Source organism: Rhipicephalus sanguineus, chromosome 9, assembly GCF_013339695.2.
Source record: "Rhipicephalus sanguineus isolate Rsan-2018 chromosome 9, BIME_Rsan_1.4, whole genome shotgun sequence".
Classification (NCBI taxonomy): Eukaryota; Metazoa; Arthropoda; class Arachnida; order Ixodida; family Ixodidae; genus Rhipicephalus; species Rhipicephalus sanguineus.
This window is the reverse complement of record NC_051184.2, coordinates 149,348,460-149,367,803: the sequence shown is the minus strand read 5'-3', so window position 1 is coordinate 149,367,803 and position 19,344 is coordinate 149,348,460. Positions and strand designations below refer to the sequence as shown.

General features: G+C 46.1%; 1 protein-coding gene and 1 long non-coding RNA gene across 3 annotated transcripts in view; one reads left to right on the top strand and one right to left on the bottom strand.

Moving 5' to 3' along the window:
* Nucleotides 1-19,344, top strand: part of LOC119404005 (arrestin domain-containing protein 3) — a 518,482-nt gene that overhangs the window by 440,150 nt on the left and 58,988 nt on the right. Inside the window, exon 6 of the mRNA XM_037670636.2 lies at nucleotides 455-569. Coding sequence (XP_037526564.2) covers nucleotides 455-569 — 115 coding nt within the window. The remainder of the gene's footprint in view (nucleotides 1-454; nucleotides 570-19,344) is intronic.
* On the bottom strand, nucleotides 9,719-17,687 carry LOC119404007 (uncharacterized). 2 transcript variants are annotated; one of them, XR_007417652.1, is made up of 2 exons: nucleotides 17,616-17,687; nucleotides 9,719-9,836 (listed from the first exon to the last, which is right to left on the bottom strand). It is a non-coding gene; the product is annotated as an uncharacterized LOC119404007 (long non-coding RNA). The 2 variants fall into 2 exon arrangements; XR_007417651.1 differs by lacking the exon at nucleotides 17,616-17,687 and adding an exon at nucleotides 14,661-14,781.

The window sequence follows — 19,344 nt, the reverse complement described above, 5'->3', positions numbered from 1 at the left end:
AGGGTGACAGCGATTTGCGGCGTCTGATTTGTTTGTGATGTTGTTCCAGCTTTTAAAAAACACATTGGTTCTAAGAACATTTCTTTGTTTGTTTAGTTTCAATGCTACGTGCGCCTTTGAGAAGGAAGTATTCAGGCGCATTTTCTGTCCTAAATAAACCAGTGGTAAGTATGCGCCCGTGGTGTCTCCTTCTTGTCTTGTTTTGTGCATTCGGTATTAAGGCTACCGAAGACTGTGATGCATGTTTGAAGTCAGTCCGTCTACTAAATATCGAACGTGAAAAATTCAGCTCTGATATCGCTATGGGGAACTACTTCAGGTACTCAGCATTAGCATTGCTGGCACTACATGTGTCCGTTTAAAAGACTACACGGTAGAAGTTACTATACCGTGCATTCCTGTTGATATATCTCTATCATTTTTCATCAACGTGATGTTCTTGTTGTCCCAACAGGTATGGGTGGAGATGGAAAAGTCCGGCGATGACCTGGTGATGAACTTTCCCATCACTATTGCCACTTGCCCATTCAGAATACCCAATTCCAAGCAGGAGCCCTGCATTGACTATGGTATGAATACTCATTTTACGCAGAGGGAAACAAGTTTCGGCGTGACATTGTTGTAGAGTACGCGGTTAGGGATCAGATGGTGCCGAGCTGAAATCCTGGTGACGGAAGTTTCTTTTTTTAAGTGTGGAGCACTTTAGGGGCCCGGGCTCTCGTATCCTGTCGTATATGCTATCATCGCTTGGCGTAACACAGGCAAAACCACGTATGGCACAGCCATCTGTAGCTCATTGAGCTCGCGCGAGCGCCAAGGAGAAGTCTTCTTCCTCCTGTTCTTCGAGCGCCTTGATGACGATAATAAGTGCGGAGCACTTTAGGGGCCCGGGCTGTCGTATGCTATCATCGCCTGGCGTAACGCCGGGAAAACCAGGTATAAAAATAGAAAAAAACGGGAAGCTGGGGAGGAGTAGAAAAGAGAGCGAAAGAAAATGAAAAATAGGAACAAAAATATACATAAATGGAAATAAAGAAAGAAAAAAATTGGAAAGAAAAAAAAAACGCAAGAAAGAGAGCAGGAAAGAAAGAAAGAAAAAAACAGAAGAGAAACAAAAAAGGCTGCAACCCAGTTCCGCACTTTCTTCAGGCTTGGCACCACTAATTTTTTAATGTGTCTTTTTTATTGTACTGATGCTTTCTATATCGCTGCTCTGCTCATATATTTATGCATGGCAGGTAGGCACCGCTGTTTGATTGCTCCAAACACGTTTTACGCCCCGCTACTTAGCACGACTCTGGGGCCATAATCAGGCGTGGCACTGGACGCTGGGTTTTGCTATGGGGCGCTGTTGCATGCTATCAAGAAACACCTGCGAAAGAGGAAGCCGTAAAAAGTGGAAAGCGCTCAGAGCGTTTTTGCGTCATTCTTTCTAAAGTTCCACGGTTCATCGGTAGCCACTTCTCACTGTGATACCCAAGTCTATTTTTATTGGCGATCACTATAAAATCGCTTTCTTTCTCAGGTGGTGCAAGCGAGAGACTGCCCTAGAAAAAATTTCGTTAAACGTAACTGGTTCTCATTTCAGTGATATTACACATCATAACAATTGAGTGCATAAAATAATTGGTTTACATTGCCTATTTGCCGTGCCATAATTACCAAATGGTGTACATACGCCGTAATGGCGTTTTCCCGATTATTCGGACTACCTTTAACCTGAAGGTAAAGGCTACATATGTGGAGCTTGATGACCCCATAGCTCCGTTCCTATAAAGGCGAAATCCGGCGTATTTTCAGCCTATTATGTAATGGCTGTTTTCAAATGGTATTGACAGTCTTAACTCCTAGGCTGGTTCAATTTTCATAGGGACTCGTCAATAATTTTAACTAAGAAAAAACTATGTGTCCAAACCAACACCTAAATGGGCAGCTGCTTTCAACCTTTACAGTGACGTCATAGAAAATCGCGCCGCAGTGAAAGCACGCGCAGAAACAAGTGGGAAAATCTGGCAGACCTGGTTGTGGGTAACAGATTTTAAAGCAAGAAAGAAATATCCAACCAGCCACCATTTTCGGCTTCATCCCTCGGCCCAAAGACTGCACACCTGCATAAAAACCAAAGGGCGGGTGTACAACTTTACGTGCCCCGACTGCCCGGCTTTGTACATTGTGAAACTAAGAACGTTCTAGAAAGACTTGTCTACACCGGTATAAACTTCGTCGATGAAACATTGAACGTCGGGCAGTTGCTGAGCTCGGTGCAGTTTGACCCCCGGATTAGTCTCGACCATGTGGTGTTCCTGGAAAAAAAAAGCCGGGCGTCGCTTGCACTAGTGGCGCGAGACTAAAGGCACCGCGGAGATTCTCGATTCCTAGCTGGTGCTGGCCATACGAAGTGGTGCCAAGTGACACCAAGTTCCAGTCCATTCCAGCACACTCGCCTCTCGCCGTTTCGGCCGCAGTACGACGTGGACTACATTAAACCAGTCTAACCCAGCAGTCTCGCTTGGCAGCGCGCCGCGCTTCCCCGTAAGCGGCTTCCTCATCGGCAGTGCGAGCCTTCTTCAGTCTCCTCATGTCGGCGCCTGGCGCCGCGCGCCGCTGCCACGCTCCCGCTTTATACACAACTAGCCCAAGCAAGTACCACGAAGCAGCGCATGCGCAGTTCGCCGCGACATCATGTCTGGCGCGACCGAGCGGTTGCGCCCACTGTCGAGGCAGGCGGGCTGTTGGCGGAGCAGTGTATGGGCTAGTGAAGCAGCCGCACAGCTGTGCAACCGGTTGCCCAGCGACGTGCCGTGACGTCCTCGGGGCGCGAAATTGTTTTTTTTTTTTTTGTGTTCGCGTTGGACAGATCACGGCCAGCTTACATATCTCCGCTGTTAAAAAGGAAGACTGCTCCTAGAATATTAGCATGTATAACAGACGCCCGAAACATGAACCGGACGACGGGGACATTGCGCTTCGTGTACTGTCAAGTGTCTACAAACCGCACGCGTAGGTCAAGAAAGCTTATATGAGCGCTGTAAATTTCGGACCTTCTCAACCCCGAAGAAGCATCTCATCAGGCTTTGAAACGCTGGGTATTTGGAGATAAATTTTGACTGAAGCTTCCTCTTTTGCGTTAAATTCTGTTACCTACAACCAGGCAGCTGTCTGCCTAAGGTCAATACGACCCGATTTCGGCCAAGAGAGCACGCAGCAAAATTGGGAGTTGTTGAGCTAGGCGGTTCAGCAGCTGGCGTATGGGAGCGCATAAGAGGTTCGGAAGCTCACTTGCAACTGATATTTATTATGAAAACCTTCCCACCATGAAAGTTTATGCAAAGGCGCAGTCACAAGAAAAATATCTCCACAATAAACAGAGTGCTACATGTAAGGCCATATCGCAGGGGAGTAGGGGGTGTGCATTTACTTTTTTTCTCCTTTCCTTCCGCTGAAGTATTCAAATACTAGAAAGTAACTTTTATTCCTTCTTCATCAAATGTAACGACTGATTCACCAGCTTCTATGAGGTCTTGAATACTAATGAGGTGTTCAACCTAGATTTGGACGACCCTGTACAAGCGATTCACGCTGTACACTAATAGCGGCGAACAGAACGTCGGCCGTCGGTAATCTGGTCATCGGTGGAAGGCGTCGTTTTTCACACATCAATCACCGAACCTTCCAGCTTTATCGCTGGTGCTCGCTAAGCTCTCAAAGAAACTTGACTATTCGTGTCCTTTGCGCAAGCTTAACAAGGTGTGCCAAACAATCGCGAAGCTTCTCAAACAATGCGGCGCGGTCAGCGCCGAGCGTTGCTAACAGTCTTCGAGGCTGAAAACCGAATACATCAAAATAAAACACGCTGACTATGCCCCCCCCCCCCCTCTGAATAAGCACCGCCTCAATGCTTAAAACAGAAAATGAAATTGAAAACATGCATGCCATACGAAAGAAAAATAACCAAGCAAGCGAAAATAGTCCTCAGGTTCTTTGACGCGCATAGAACGACTGAAGGCGTATAGCATGAACAACTTCCGGTCGTGTGCTTCGCCGGTGAGAGTCAATGCAATGCAGTCAATGCAGTCATTGCAATGCAAGAGGCAATGCCGTCCGCTACAACCTCGTAGTCTAAAGCGCCAAGGCGTGAAAGCACCTTGTCAAAGCCCGAAGTATCGCCGAAGAAGCTTTAGCGCGAGAGCTCGTTTCGCAGAAATTCCGGTGTCGGCGTCGTTGTTTCTGAGCGAAAAAGCATCATCTTGTCCGTGAGCGAAAGATCGACAAAATGTAAATGAAATAAATAATAAAAACGTTCGGGTTCGTGTGAGAATCATGCCCAGACCATCTGCGTGGCAACCAGATGTTTTACCACAGAGCCACGTTATTGCTTGAAACTGCTTCGAAAAAAAAAAAGACACTATAGGACTGTCATGTAGTGGAAGGAGTTTCCTTAACGAGTGTAGTATTGCGTTCCGGAAGCGTAGAATCACGCCATGCATCAAAACATGTGACTTGCGCAACGAGTGGGTGTTTTAGAGGCCTACAAAGCGCTCAGACATATTTATTCTTCCTCAGCTGCCAAAGCATCAACAATGTGAGCAGCTGCGTAGGTTCATGTGTTGCCTTACGGACGCGTAGTGGGTCCTTCGCTAATCCACAAAAGGAAGAATTATGGCGTTGCGGCCACTTGCAGTAGGCATTCAGGATAGTTTGAAAAGGTCAATGATGCGCGCACAGTCGTTCATTTCTTTACGGCACGGTTGTGGCATGCCCCGAGAGCTGAAGCTAGGCTAGCAGTTGGGACGGCGATGCGCACGGGACGCAGTTACGCTATCGCATTCTACTATTGGAGAAGCTGAAGCGTCTTCCATGTCTTAAATGCGAAGCATTTCTTAGCGAACCTCTGGCACTTTGAGCGTTTCTATCTACGTATCTATCTATCTATCTATCTATCTAGCCGCCTACGTCTGGGTGCTCTCATGATCGCCTCCTTAACTTGGTGTAGACCAAAATTTGCATAGGAAGGTAAGAGGATTTGACGAATATGATTGCCGGCTCATGATATGAATAACGTTAAAAAATTGTCGCGTACGTCGTCAAACCCTTTCCACTAGACACGTGTGGCACATACCCGTTTACCACGGGCTGTTGTGTACGGGTATGCGCCACAGGTGATTGACAGTTTATATCTACCCAGCAACGGCGAGAACAGACAGTGCTAACTTAAATGTTAGAGCGTTAAGGAAAACCAACATCGGCAGCATTGACTCAACGAATGGAAAGAATGAAAATTAGGATCCTAGCAGGAATCGAACCCAAGCATTCTGCGTGGCAATCAGGTATTCTACCACTGAGCCACGCCAGGTCTGTAATCTGGTTTGAAAAAGCAGCCTACGCAGGCGTAATATCAGTGCAACGCCAATTGTGGTTGTGGTGCTGGCTATGTAATTTTGCAAGAAAGCAATAAACGCTACATGATACTCCTATGATGTGTACTCCTACGATACAGGTGTCATATCAGATTAGTGTCTGTAGTTCCAGTGTTGGCTCCGCTTTTATAGCAGTCTAATAAACATTACGTTTGTATTCCTATGATTCAGCAAGCTATATTGAAGCATTGCTCGACCCCGGAGGAATACATTAACGAAGGTTACATATGATATCCACATCACCGCACCGTAAAGTGCACTTCGTCCACCAGAACGTTCTCGGTACACGTATAAGCACTACATATCAGTTTACTGCTTCTGGTGTAGGTAATACCCACGTTGCCATTCGCAGCGTTACCCAACCGTAAACAACTGCTTATATAAGACATATGCGGCTCTTCAACATATATATGTGTGCGTATAAAATTTATACAAATCTTTAGCGCCATTTTGTAACTTGTCGTTCAGTAAAAAAAGTTACGCCACAGTCACCTACCCGCCGCATGCTTCGCATAACATGGACTCCCACGGTACGTGGGATCTGTCGAATTTTTTTTTTTTTTTCACTGTGTCGATGTTGGCGTATCGTTGTCCAGACCCAGCCACGCTCTCCGGACGAGTTTTCTGCGTGGCGTCGTCGAAGGTTGTAACGTGGCTGTCAGTCTTTCGCTGGCACTGGATGCGCAGACGGACGAGTTGTCGGGCTTCTTCGGCGCCCTGATTGTGGATGTTGACCTCGAGATGTGACGTTGGGTAGCATGAAGTTGAGCGTAGTTGCCGGGCTCCTACCGTAGACCAGCTTGTATGGTGTCATCTGCGTCGTTTCTTGCACGACGGTGTTGTATGCGCAAGTCACTTACAAAAGGATGGCATCCCACTTCTTTTTGACGTCGAGGTGCAAGGCCAGCATATCGGCGACGGTCTGATTTAGACGTTCGGTGGAGTCATTTGCCTGTGCGTGGTAGGCTGTGGTCCTTAAAAGTGATCTTTCCTTCATTCGTAGCGAGGGTCTCATTCTGTTAGACTTGATGCCTTCAGGTAGCATGCGAGAGATTATTGATCAGCTGCCAGCTCATAAAAAGATAACGTGCTACGTGACGCCAACAGGCAGAAAAAGAGTGTTCCACAGTCGCCGCCATGGCTGCGATCGGCGCTGATCACCACTCCTAGGTTTAAATGCGCATATACACCCCATAAAAAGGACGAGAGGATGACCGCCGCCGTAGCTCGGTGGTATAGCATTGGACGCATTATTCGAAGGTCGCAGGTTCGGTCCCTGCCGGTGGCTAGTTATCTTTTCGTCCACTTTACGTTCTTCACATTTACATCCTAATTACTACAAATAACATCTCCTATACTTTCCTTGGCATTACTGTCTGTTAGTTCCTATCTAACGATTGTATACTTGTGTGAATGCGTGTACCATAATGTATGCAGACTCTTTAAATCCACTCCTGTAAAAATCCCTGACGGAATTAACAGTATTACTAAATAAAAAATAAACAAAATTCGGCAAATCCCACGCCTTGTGGGAAGCGGTTTAATGCGAAGCAGCCAGCCAGTAGTTCTATGCTGCATTTTTAGCTTTCAGTGAAGCGTTACGAGGTGTTTGTGTACATGGAGGAGCTGTGTGCACAAATCAGGCTTACCAGGCACGCCAACTACACGACGTTTAAGTGGTAACTTATGGTCTGACGTAGTATCAGCACTTACGTTAGAACGTGGCGGAAGTCTGTGTTATCGAAACAAAGTGCACGCTACGGTGCGGTGAAATGAATATCATGCGTAACTTTCGTTAGCGTATTCCTCTGGGGTCGAGGAACGCTTGAGTATAGCTTGCTAAACCATAGGTATATAAATGTAGTGTTGATTAGACTGCTATAAAAGCGCAGCCAACACTGGAACCGCAATTGACTTTAAACCGATATGACGCCTCTATCGCAGAAGTACATATGTAGTCTTTATTACTTTGTTATAAAATCACATAGCCCTACGACCACATCTGACGTTGCAGCGATATTACGCCCTGCATAGTGTCTTTTTCCAAATCAGTATCAAGACTTGCCGTGGTTCTGTGGTAGAATACCTGACTGCCACGCAGTACGCTTGCGTTCGATATTTGGTGGGGTCCTAATTTTTATTATTTGCATACGTCGGGTCTATGCGGCAGTTTCTAGCTGCTTGCCGTTCTTCCTGTGACGTTCCAATATCTTGCTATCGCATTCATTGCTTCGCCCTTGAGGCGAAACTGACTTTTCATGTCATGACCAGACAGTCATATTAGCCAAACCGTCTTACTCTCCCAAGCCAATTTTGGTGTACATAATATTAAGGAGGCGATCACGAGAGCACGCAGACGTAGTCCGCTAGTAAATAGATAGATAGATAGATAGATAGATAGATAGATAGATAGATAGATAGATAGATAGATAGATAGATAGATAGATAGATAGATAGATAGATAGATAGATAGATAGATAGATAGATAGATAGATAGATAGATAGATAGATAGATAGATAGATAGATAGATAGATAGATAGATAGATAGATAGATAGATAGATAGATAGATAGATAGATAGATAGATAGATAGATAGATAGATAGAAACGCTCAAAGTGCTTTGGCGTCGCTAAGGAATGCTTCGCATTTACAAACAGCCCTGTTCTGGCAGGGTCGGCGTATGCACATTAGATGAAGTGGTCCGAGCAGAGGCGGTAGCCGTTGTATACATGTACATACAGTCGCAATCTGTTTCAGATGTGAACACAGGAGCGCGTGGCTTGCTGTACTAACAGCGCCGTGAGGCGACACGTCACATCACCTGCGCGCACGGGCTAGGAGGATAGCTGCTCCCCGCGCGCACCACGTCACCTCAGTACTCGTGTGTCGCCTGCTAGCTGTTTTTCGCCTTCGCTGGTGACTGTATTATGATGGCAACTAAATTTTGGATGCTTTCCGTTCAAACTGTGTGCTTCCTACGCTTGGCGTGTCACTTAGCGTGTCACTCACTTGGCGTGTCCCACTTAGCGTGTCACTCATATGAACGATCCCGTGTTCTTGTAGACGTACAACGAACAGGCGAAGGAACACAAACATCCGGTGCACGTTTTACAAAAGATTGATACTTTTAAGGAAACTGGAATAATTTTGTTTCGTGTCATGTTATCATTTTGTCAGGACCCCTTTCGCAAAAAAAAAAAAAAAAAGAAATTGGCGAGGCTTGCCTAAGCACTAAGCCGCGCAAGCCTCGAAACAGCGAGACGGGGCGATTGTGGAGACTAATCGGGTTGCTTCTAGGTTCCTTCTAGGTCGCTGTTAGGTGAGGCTAGGTTGTTTCTACATTGATTCTCAGCGCAGAGAGGTTCGAGTTAAACCACACACAGTAACAGGCCCGACACGGATGCCCAAACTCCAGAGACAGAAACCTACTGTGAAATCAAGCGTTCGCACTTCTCACACAGTCACAGATACGACATGGATGTCCAACCAGACACAAACTCTCGCTAAAACCAAGCGTTCGCACCTCTCATAGATCTACGAGCTCGTCATCGTTGTCGTAGGCCTTCCATAGCTTCGGAATCTTCTGGTAGCCGCCGTTGCCTTTCCTATTCCCTAGTGTTGGGCTTACTGTTGCCTTCTTCCTTCAGCTCACCGACAGCTCCCACTGGTGAGCTGTAGGATTTACCCAATTTCTGTGGGACGTACCTGTTTATGGTGATGATGTTTTCTCCCAGCCGCCCTTGCCTTTCCCGTTCCCGAGTAATGGGATAACTGTCGCCTTCTAATTAGTGGACCAATGGGGAGTTGTGGGATTTACCCAATTTCTGTGGCACGTATACCTGTTTACGATGATGATAGTTTCTCCCAGCCGCCCTTGCCTTTCCCGTTCCTTAGTATTGGGCTAACTGTTGTCTTCTATTTTAGTGGACCAATGAGGAGCTGTGGGATTTACCCACTTTCTGTGGCACATACCTGTTTACGATGCTGATAGTTTCTCCCAGCCGCTCTTGCCTTTCCCGTTCCCTAGTAATGGGCTAACTGTAGCCTTCTGTTTTAGTGGAGCAATGGGGAGTTGTGGGAGTTAGCTAATTTCTGTGGCACATACCTGTTTAGGATGATGATAGTTTCTCCCAGCCGCCCTTGCCTTTCCCGTTGCCTAGTATTGGGCTCTTTATTTACATTACCCTCAGGGCACATAAAGGCGTTACAGAGAGGATGGGTAATAAAACAAAAAATTCAGTAAAAACAGAACACAATAATACAACAAATTAATTAGATACACGTTCAAACAATACTCAGTTATTAGAGGCTTAAGATATGATCGGTTACTGCAGTCTTGAAGGATGACACGTCCTCAATGGAGGCGATGGAGGGGGGAAGGTGGTTCCACTCGGCACTGGTCTTTGGCAGAAAGGAGTCTGAAAAAACGTTAGTACGGCAGAAAGGAATAAAAACTTTATACTGATGGTCAAGACGTGACAATATGTATGAAGGCTCGGAGATGAGTTCCTGTTTAAGTGAGTTATTAAATGCGAAGCATTTATTAGCGAACCTCTGGCACTTTGAGCGTTTCTATCTACGTATCTATCTATCTATCTATCTAGCCGCCTACATCTGGGTGCTCTCATGATCGCCTCCTTAACTTGGTGTAGACCAAAGTTTGCATGGCAGGGTAAGAGGATTTGACGAATATGACTGCCGGGTCATGACATAAATAACGTTAAAATCCTGTCGCGTACGTCGTAAAACTCTTTCCACTAGACACGTGTGGCACATACCCGTTTACAACGGGCCGCGGTGTACGGGTATGCGCCACAGGTGATTGACAGTTTATGTCTACCTAGGAACTGCAAGAACAGACATTGGTAACTTAAATGCTAGAGAGTTAACTAAAACCAACATCGGCAGCGTTGACTCAACGAATGGAAATAATGAAAATTAGGATCTCAGCAGGAACCGAACCCAAGCATTCTGCGTGGCAATCAGGTATTCTACCACTGAGCCACGCCAGGTCTATAAATGGGTTTGGAAAAACAGCCTACGCAGGCGTAATTTCGGTGCAACGTCAATTGTGGTTGTGGTGCTGGCTATCTAATTTTACAAGAAAGCAATAAACACTACATGATACTGACAAGTGCGGCGAGTTGGGCGGGTTGGTAAAGATGCATAACTAGGGACGTTCAGCGCAATAACACGGAGCCACAAGAAAGAGACGCAGACAACACATGCGCTAACTTCAAACCACGTTTATTTGGGAACGCACAGACTCGCACTCTAAAGATTTTCTTTACCGCGAAGACTCACAAGCCCGACATCCCTTTCCGTGCCATCATTTCTGAAAGGAACACATGGCTACAGGTGGTGTCCCGGTATTTACAGAGGAACCTGGAATCGCTGGTTGTGGACGATCCTTTTCTGGTGTCCAATTCCGACTTGGTCGTGGAGTTTCTTAGGCAAAACTACTCGGGAGGCTCAAGGGCATTTAGCCTCGACATCGAGGATCTTTACTACTCCCTACCGCAGGCCCCTCTACTACAGAGTGTAAAGGAGTGTATCAGCGATCAAGAGGATGAACATGCGTTCACCACTCGTTCAGGCGTGTCGGTTGAGGGTTTCCTCGAGGTGCTGAGAAGCTACCTGGATGCGACGTTCGTTACGTGGAAGGGAAAAGTTTTCGCTCAGAGATCTGGCGTATGTATTGGGTCTTGTGTAGCGCCCATTCTGAGTACCATATTTCTGGCAAAGATAGACAGGGCTATCCAAAGTAACCTTCTTGATCTGGCGGTCAAAGTCATTCGTTATGTTGACGACTACTTGGTTTTTGTCGACAGGACCGATTTCAGCAGAAAAATGGTTGACATAATGAAGGTTTTCAGGGAGCAAGGGCAAGGTTTGACCTTCACGTGCGAGGCACCCCGGAATGATGCTTTACAGTATCTTGACCTCCATTTGGTCTTTTGCACTGAGAAGATATGCTGGCAATATAAACCAAGATCACAAAAGGGTTTGCTCGACTACCAGTCAGGTCACTCTAGGCTTGTTAAAAACGGAATAGCCTGCTCATGTATCCGGTCTGCCATTTCGAAGTCTTGTCCGCACCTGATGAGCAAAAGCGTGAGTGAACAAGCAGGAAAGTTGCGACAGGCAGGGTACCCTGACGCGGTTATAGCAGCTACTGGTGAAAGGGTGCTAAAGAGCGTAAGAGCAGGTGGTTTGCTAGCGCAGGCGGGAAGAAGTGAAGAAAGCCGGCCATTCTCAGTAGTCCCCTACATTCACGGAGTGTCCCACCGCTTCAAAAGAGTGGCGGCGCGCTTTAATGTCAACGTGGTGTTCTCAGCCAAAAATAAGCTGAAGGGGATTTGCCCGAGGCTGCAACATCGTGAGAGAAAGGAAGCGGATGCAAAAGGCGAGTGCACCATGAAACATGGCATGCAGTTCGTGTCATGTGTAAAAGGGGTGGTGTACGAGATCCCCTTCTCGTGCGGTCACGTTTACGTAGGCCAAACTGGCCGTTGTCTCAACATTCGTCTGCGGGAGCACCACAGCTCGTTGAAAGGTGCGCCGTCGACCCATTTGGCCTTACATAGCCGTCAGTGTGGCTGCAGTCCGATGTGGAAAGAAACCTCTGTGCTATTTCGTCACAGGGAGAGAGTAACCCGCGAAATAACTGAGGCTTACGTTATCGAAAGACAAGGCTCGAAGTGCGTGAGCCAACCATCACTGCTCCTTCATCAAAAAGAATTTTCGTTTCTTAGCATGCCTTCGTAGGGCCGCACTCGACAGATTAAGGTTATTATTTTTGCGCAGCCGGCATGGTTGCGTCATTTCGCGTGCGTTCCGTATATTCGTCAGATGGGCGTGCGTGATGTGTTGTAATTTCGTTTGTATATTTGATTTACTGGGTTTTCTGTATGATTTGGCATTGCTGGATGACACGTGCGAGATTCCCTGTTTAGTTGATGACTGTAGGCGTGTTCTTGATAAAACATCATGTTTCTTGTAGACCTATATTTGTAAGAGAGCGAGGCGTGAGCTTGCTGCGGTTAGAGTTTATATATATTCATGTGCGTTCCCAAATAAACGTGGTTTGAAGTTAGCGCATGTGTTGTCTGCCTCTCTTTCTTGTGGCTCCGTGTTATTGCGCTGAACGTCCCTAGTACTACATGATACTCCTACGATGTGTACTCCTACGATACGGGCGTCATATCAGATTGACGTCTGTAGTTCCAGCGTTGGCTCCGATTTTATAACAGTCTATTTAACATTACGTTTGTATTCCCATGATTCAGCAAGCTATATTGAAGGATTGCTCCACCCCGGAGGAATATATTAACGAAAGTTACATATGATATCCACATCACCGCATCGTAAATTGTACTTCGTCCACCAGAACGACGACGTGTCCTCTTCATTTCTTAAGAGGCTGGGTGATGGCCTCATGCTGACCGAGGATGACGTCAGATTGATTGACAGCCATTTGTAGATTAGGCTACGTAGGCCACATACGCCCAGGTAGTCTACGAAAGGGCAAACACCACCCACTGATGTTGGTCTACGTAGTACTATCCGGGCCTACCAGCCCCGACGGCCTATGCCTCACCAACGCGAAAGGTGGCTTCAGATTCTGACATGTCGCCAGCTCTGTCGACAGACAATTTGTCGACGAAATGACCGAGGCATCCACGAATTCCAACAGCTCAACTATACCACATACTTCAATACACATGAACCCCACTTCACCACGATCACGACCAGATCCTATAACACGTCATGGCCAGCTGCTGGTGCTCACTGATCACGGTGATGATGCCCTTGTTCAAGAACTGTCAGGAACTTCTTGCACACATGCACACGGGTTCGTGAAACGCGCGTGCGTTCTCGGGACACGTATAAGCACTACATATCAGCTTACCGCTTCTGGTGTTGGTAATACCCACGTTGTCATTGGCAGCGTTACCCAACCGTAAACAACTGCTTATATAACACATATGCAGCTCTTCAACGTATATATGTGTGCGTATAAAATATATACAAATCTTTAGCGTCTATTTGTAACGGGTCGCTCAGTAAAAAAAAGTTACGCCACAGTCACCTACCCGCCGCATGCTTCGCATAACATCGACTCCCACGGTACGTGGGATCTGCCGAATTTTTTTTTTGGTAAAGGATTTTTTGAAAAAGGCATAGACGAGAAATTTTTCTTCTAGTTTGCAAATCAATTAGTCCAAGGTTTGATTTCATTAGTGAAACGCTAGATGTGCGGGTATAGTTTGAAATAATGAAACGTGCTGACCGATTCTGAACTGACTCGATCATAGCTGATAATGTTTTTTGACCGGGGTCCCGCACAGATGACGCATACTCAAGCTTAGGTCTAATTAGGGTTTTGTACAGCATTAACTTAAAATGGCAGGGGGCTTTAGAAAAATTTCGGCGTATGTAGCCGAGGGATCTGTTGGCATTGTTAGTGATGTATTCGATGTGCGCATGCCATGAAAGGTTATTGGTTAGCTGTATTCCGAGATATTTATATGAAGTTACGTAATCAAGGTTGATGTTATTGATAGCATAGCCGAAAGAAGTGGATGAGTCAGTGCGACGCGAAAAAGGCATGATTTTGCATTTAATGGGATTTATGAACATAAGCCATTGTGAGCACCACTTAGATATGTTGTCTAGGTCTGACTGAAGAATAAAGTTATCATGCTGATTAGTTATTTCACGGTATAGAACACAATCGTCGGCAAATAGTTTTATAGAACTATTAATAACAGTAGGTAAGTCATTAATATAAATTAAAAATAGCAATGGGCCCAAGACGGAGCCTTGAGGAACACCTGACTTTACGTCACAGCGCTGGGATGCAGCATCATTAGCAGATACAAATTGAGTACGGTTAGTTAGAGAGCATTCTATCCAATTGAGAATGTTAGGGTCAATATTTAGAGTACTAAGTTTAAGAAGTAGTAAGCGATGAGACACCTTGTCAAAAGCTTTAGCAAAATCTAAGAAAATGCAATCAATTACTTGGCCTTTGTCTAAAGAGGAAGAAATGCTATGTATAAACGATATTAATTGTGTTTCGCAAGAGTAGTTCTTGCGAAACCCATGCTGAAATGAAGTGAAGAAAGAGTTTGATTCAAGAAATGAAACGAGATTAGAAAATGTGACATGTTCAAAGATTTTGCAACGCACGCTGGTAAGTGAAATGGGTCTGTAATTGAGAGGAGAATGCGGGTTACCTGATTTCAACAGCGGCACCACCTTCCCCATCTTCCAATCTGCGGGCAAAGTCGAGCACTCAATAGACTGGGTGAAAAGGTACATAAGAAATACAGAGGAGTACACAGCAGTATTTATTAGAAATTTGGAATTGATTTCGTCCGCGCCACAGGAAGAGGATATTTTTAAATTATGAATTAACTTTAAAATCCCCGTAAATCGACAACAAGTGGATCCATGGGAAAAAAATCCTTTTTGCACATGTACGGGACTGTGTCAGTACAGCAGTCAGAAAATGATTTCGCAAAGGTGTCATTTAGAACCATGCAACATTCTTCATTGCTCATTGTGCGACCATCAGTATCTGTAAGAGATATGTTATTTTTCTTTTTTATTTGAATAGTGCTCCAAAATTTCGATGGATTAGTTGAAAGAAGGGAAGGTAGATATGTATTAAAGAAGGTGACCTTTGCTTCTCTCAACGCGATGCGATATGCATGAAGTGCGTTTGAGTAATCATTCCAACGAGTAGGTGTTTGACAGCGTTTAGCAAGACGAAAAGTGCGTTTTTTCTTGTTTGATAATCTTTTTAGAGTCGTCGAAAACCAAGGGGAGCGTTTCTTGCCGAAAAGCCTGCGCAGTGGAATATATTTAGCAACAAGCGACGTGGCTTTGTTTTTAAATAGGTTCCACTTATTTTCTCCGGTACGGCTAAAAAATACTGGCATGAACTCGTCAATGAATAATGCAAGCTGATTATTAAATGCTGTGTAATCTCCTCTCGCATAATCTCTGATAAATTTTGGATTGGTTTTTGGACGAGTAACGCGGCCCTTTACAAAAAAATATAAGAAACAGTGATCGCTTATTCCGGGTAAGCAAGTTAATGAATGCACTAAATTAGGGTTATTGACAAGGACCAGGTCCAGTGTGTTTGAAGAAGTAGTGCCAGTTCTAGTAGGCCCAGAAACAAGTTGCGCAAGATTGAAATTTAAGCACAAGTTAATAAAACATTCACTTTCGGCGGACGAACCAACAACGGAAGGAAATTGCGAAGCCCAACTTATTCTCGGAAAATTAAAATCTCCCAGAAGAATCAACGGAGGGTGAGGAAATTCTGAGACGAGAAAATTAAGAACTTCATGCCGCTCATCGCAGAAAGTAGTTGGTGCATTTGGCGGCCGATAACAAGCATAGATCAATGTGTTTTGGTGATTGATGACAGCACGCACGCAAACCAACTCTAAGGACGTCGTAAGTGCAATCCTATCAGACACTATATTGTCAGCAACAGCAATTAGAACGCCACCACCCGGTCTTAAATCGCAGTCACGACGGTACACAACATAATTCTGGTCACAGTGAAACAGTTCTTCACTATAAATTTTATCAGTCAACCAGGTATCCGTCAATGCAACCACGTCAGCGGCGCATGAATCAATAACAGGTGTTAGAGCGTCTTGTTTGTTGATTAAACCGCGCACATTTGACAATAAAAATGATAAGCCTTGAGAAGACTGGCTGCGTTGCTGATGCCTAACTTCTGTGAGGAAAAAATTACACCATCTCCGCTAAAGGGGACAATGAGGCGATGCGAAGCCGGAGCACTTGCACGATCGCGTTCCGTTGGCGATCGTTGGGCATGCTACCGACCTCGCGTCGTGGAACGCGAAGAGGGACGCTACGCGCGTCGTATCTTCCATCTAGCCTGGCCGTTAATTCTCACAGGGCGAGCGGGGAACGCCGTCGACAGGCGGGCGAGAGGGAGGCAGCGTAGGAGAGGAGAGAGAAGGGGAGGGGACGCGCATGCGCTCAAGCTCATCGCGGCGTTGCGCAGGAGAGAATTTCGGCATGTCTAGCCCGCGTTTCAGAGGAAGAGTGGAAAGGGGGAGGGGAGAGGGAAAGTGGAGAGGGGAGGGGAGAAGGGAAGTGGAGAGGGTAGGGGAGAGGGTGAGTGGAGAGGAGGTGTGTGGAGAGGGTATGCGCATGCGCAGTAAGGGTGGTCACGCCGCACACCACCACCACCACCGGATTGAGCTCCGCCTTAAGATACTTCGCATGTAAAAGACGACTCAGGACGGCGGTTTGTAGCGGCAGACGACAGTTCAACAGTACTGGCAGCATTGCCCAATTGCAGCTCACAGACACTGTCGGTATCAGAGGAGTAAATGTAACATTTTTTGTTGATATACAGCTTGTTGTACCTCACAGTGAAAAGTTCGCCGCTTTTCTTGCCAAAATCGTACAATTTTGTCCTGACAGTTCTGGTTGCCTTACAAAAGTCTTCACTCACGGAGACACCACTTGCTTTTAACTTGTTTTTGGAAGACAGAATTGTTTCTCTTAGTTTACAGGATGAAAACCGGACAATAATAGGTCTGGGCTTATATGGGACAAAACGGCCAAGCCTGTGCGCCCGGGAAATGCGATCATCGCTGCTATTGAGGTTCAGGCTTAAAGCTGAATTTAATATCTAGCAAACTTTTTCTTCTGACTGTGCCCAAGTTTCAGCAGCGGCATCTACTATGCCATGAAATATTAAATTTTTTTGACTTGGACGATCTTCGAATTCATTGAGCCGTTGGTTCAGTACGGCCATTTGAGGCACGAGGCTTTCCCCCTGTTGCCCCTCTGACGATCGAATGCTTTGTTCAACTGCCGAGAGCCTATTGTCGATATCGGCGATTTGTTGCTCCATTGAATACTGAGCCTCTTTGACTTCACTCAAAACAGACATCACTTCTTCATGTTTAGAATCAAATTTATCGTGCAGTGATTTAACGAGCTGTAGCAATTCTTTCTTAGGATCGTCTCTGGGGGGGGCCAGGGTTTAGCTCTACGTCGCCAGACATGAATAACAACTTAGCGATAAACACACATTCACATGTTAATTGAAAAAAAGTTTGTGGGTCTGGAAGCACTAGCAGCCAAACATTTTTTGACTTCTTACAGTGAAGTTGATGTGCTGTACTCACCTGCACCCAAAAACGGAACGGTGTTTGAAACATGTTGACGGCTGTAGTGCTACCATTCCCACTGAAATGGCGAAGCTATTCCAACTGCTTTTAAGGCCTGCCGATGTTGGTGCGTCGCTCGATTTGGTAGCCGGGGATGACAGCGCTGCGGTAAGACGCGCCCAGCTTGCACGAAATGTGTCGGTAGCCTCACAGCGGAACGGGTGCTTGTTCAGCCGGTTGGGCGAGTTGATGCCTCCGTCCTTTGCTGCCGAGATTGCCAGCACTTGCGCTTGCGCAGAACCAGTGAGGCTGTCCCACGCGGCGAATCCTTCTATTTTAGTGGACCAATGGGGAGTTGTGGGATTTACCCACGTTCTGTGGCACATACCTGTTTACGATGATGATAGTTTCTCCCAGCCGCCCTTGCCATTCCCGTTCCCTAGTAATGGGCTAACTCTAGCCTTCTATTTCAGTGGACCAATGAAGAGTTGTGGGAGTTAGCCAATTTCTGTGCCACATACATGTTTAAGATGATGATAGTTTCTCCCAGCCGACCTTGCCTTTCCCGTTCCCTAGTAATGGGCTCACTGTTGCCTTCTGTTTTAGTGGACCAATGGGGAGTTGTGGCATTTACTCACTTTCTCTGGCACACACCTGTTTACGATGATGATAGTTTCTCCCAGCCGCCCTTGCTTTTCCCGTTCCCTGGTAATGGACTCACTGTTGCCTTCTGTTTTAGTGGACCAATGGGGAGTTGTGGGATTTACCCAATTTCTGTGGCACATACCTGTTTACGATGATGATAGTTTCTCCCAGCCGACCATGCCTTTCCCGTTCCCAAGTAATGGGCTAACTGTAGCCTTCTATTTTAGTGGACAAATGGGGAGTTGTGGCATTTACCCACTTTATGTGGCACATACCTGCTTACGATGATGATAGTTTCTCCCAGCCGCCCTTGCTTTTCCCTTTCCCTGGTAATGGACTCACTGTTGCCTTCTGCTTTAGTGGACCAATGGGGAGTTGTGGGATTTACCAAGTTTCTGTGGCACATACCTGTTTACGATGATGATAGTTTCTCCCAGCCGACCATGCCTTTCCCGTTCCCAAGTAATGGGCTAACTGTAGCCTTCTATTTTAGTGGACAAATGGGGAGTTGTGGCATTTACCCACTTTATGTGGCACATACCTGCTTACGATGATGATAGTTTCTCCCAGCCGCCCTTGCTTTTCCCTTTCCCTGGTAATGGACTCACTGTTGCCTTCTGCTTTAGTGGACCAATGGGGAGTTGTGGGATTTACCAAGTTTCTGTGGCACATACCTGTTTACGATGATGATAGTTTCTCCCAGCCGACCATGCCTTTCCCGTTCCCAAGTAATGGGCTAACTGTAGCCTTCTATTTTACTGGACAAATGGGGAGTTGTGGCATTTACCCACTTTCTGTGGCACATACCTGCTTACGATGATGATAGTTTCTCCCAGCCGCCCTTGCTATTTCCTTTCCCTGGTAATGGACTCACTGTTGCCTTCTGCTTTAGTGGACCAATGGGGAGTTGTGGGATTTACCAAATTTCTGTGGCACATACCTGTTTACGATGATGATAGTTTCTCCCAGCCGACCTTGCCTTTCCCGTTCCCTAGTAATGGGCTCACTGTTGCCTTCTGTTTTAGTGGACCAATAGGGACTTGTGGCATTTACCCACTTTCTGTGGCACATACATGTTTACGATGATGATGAGTTTCTCCCA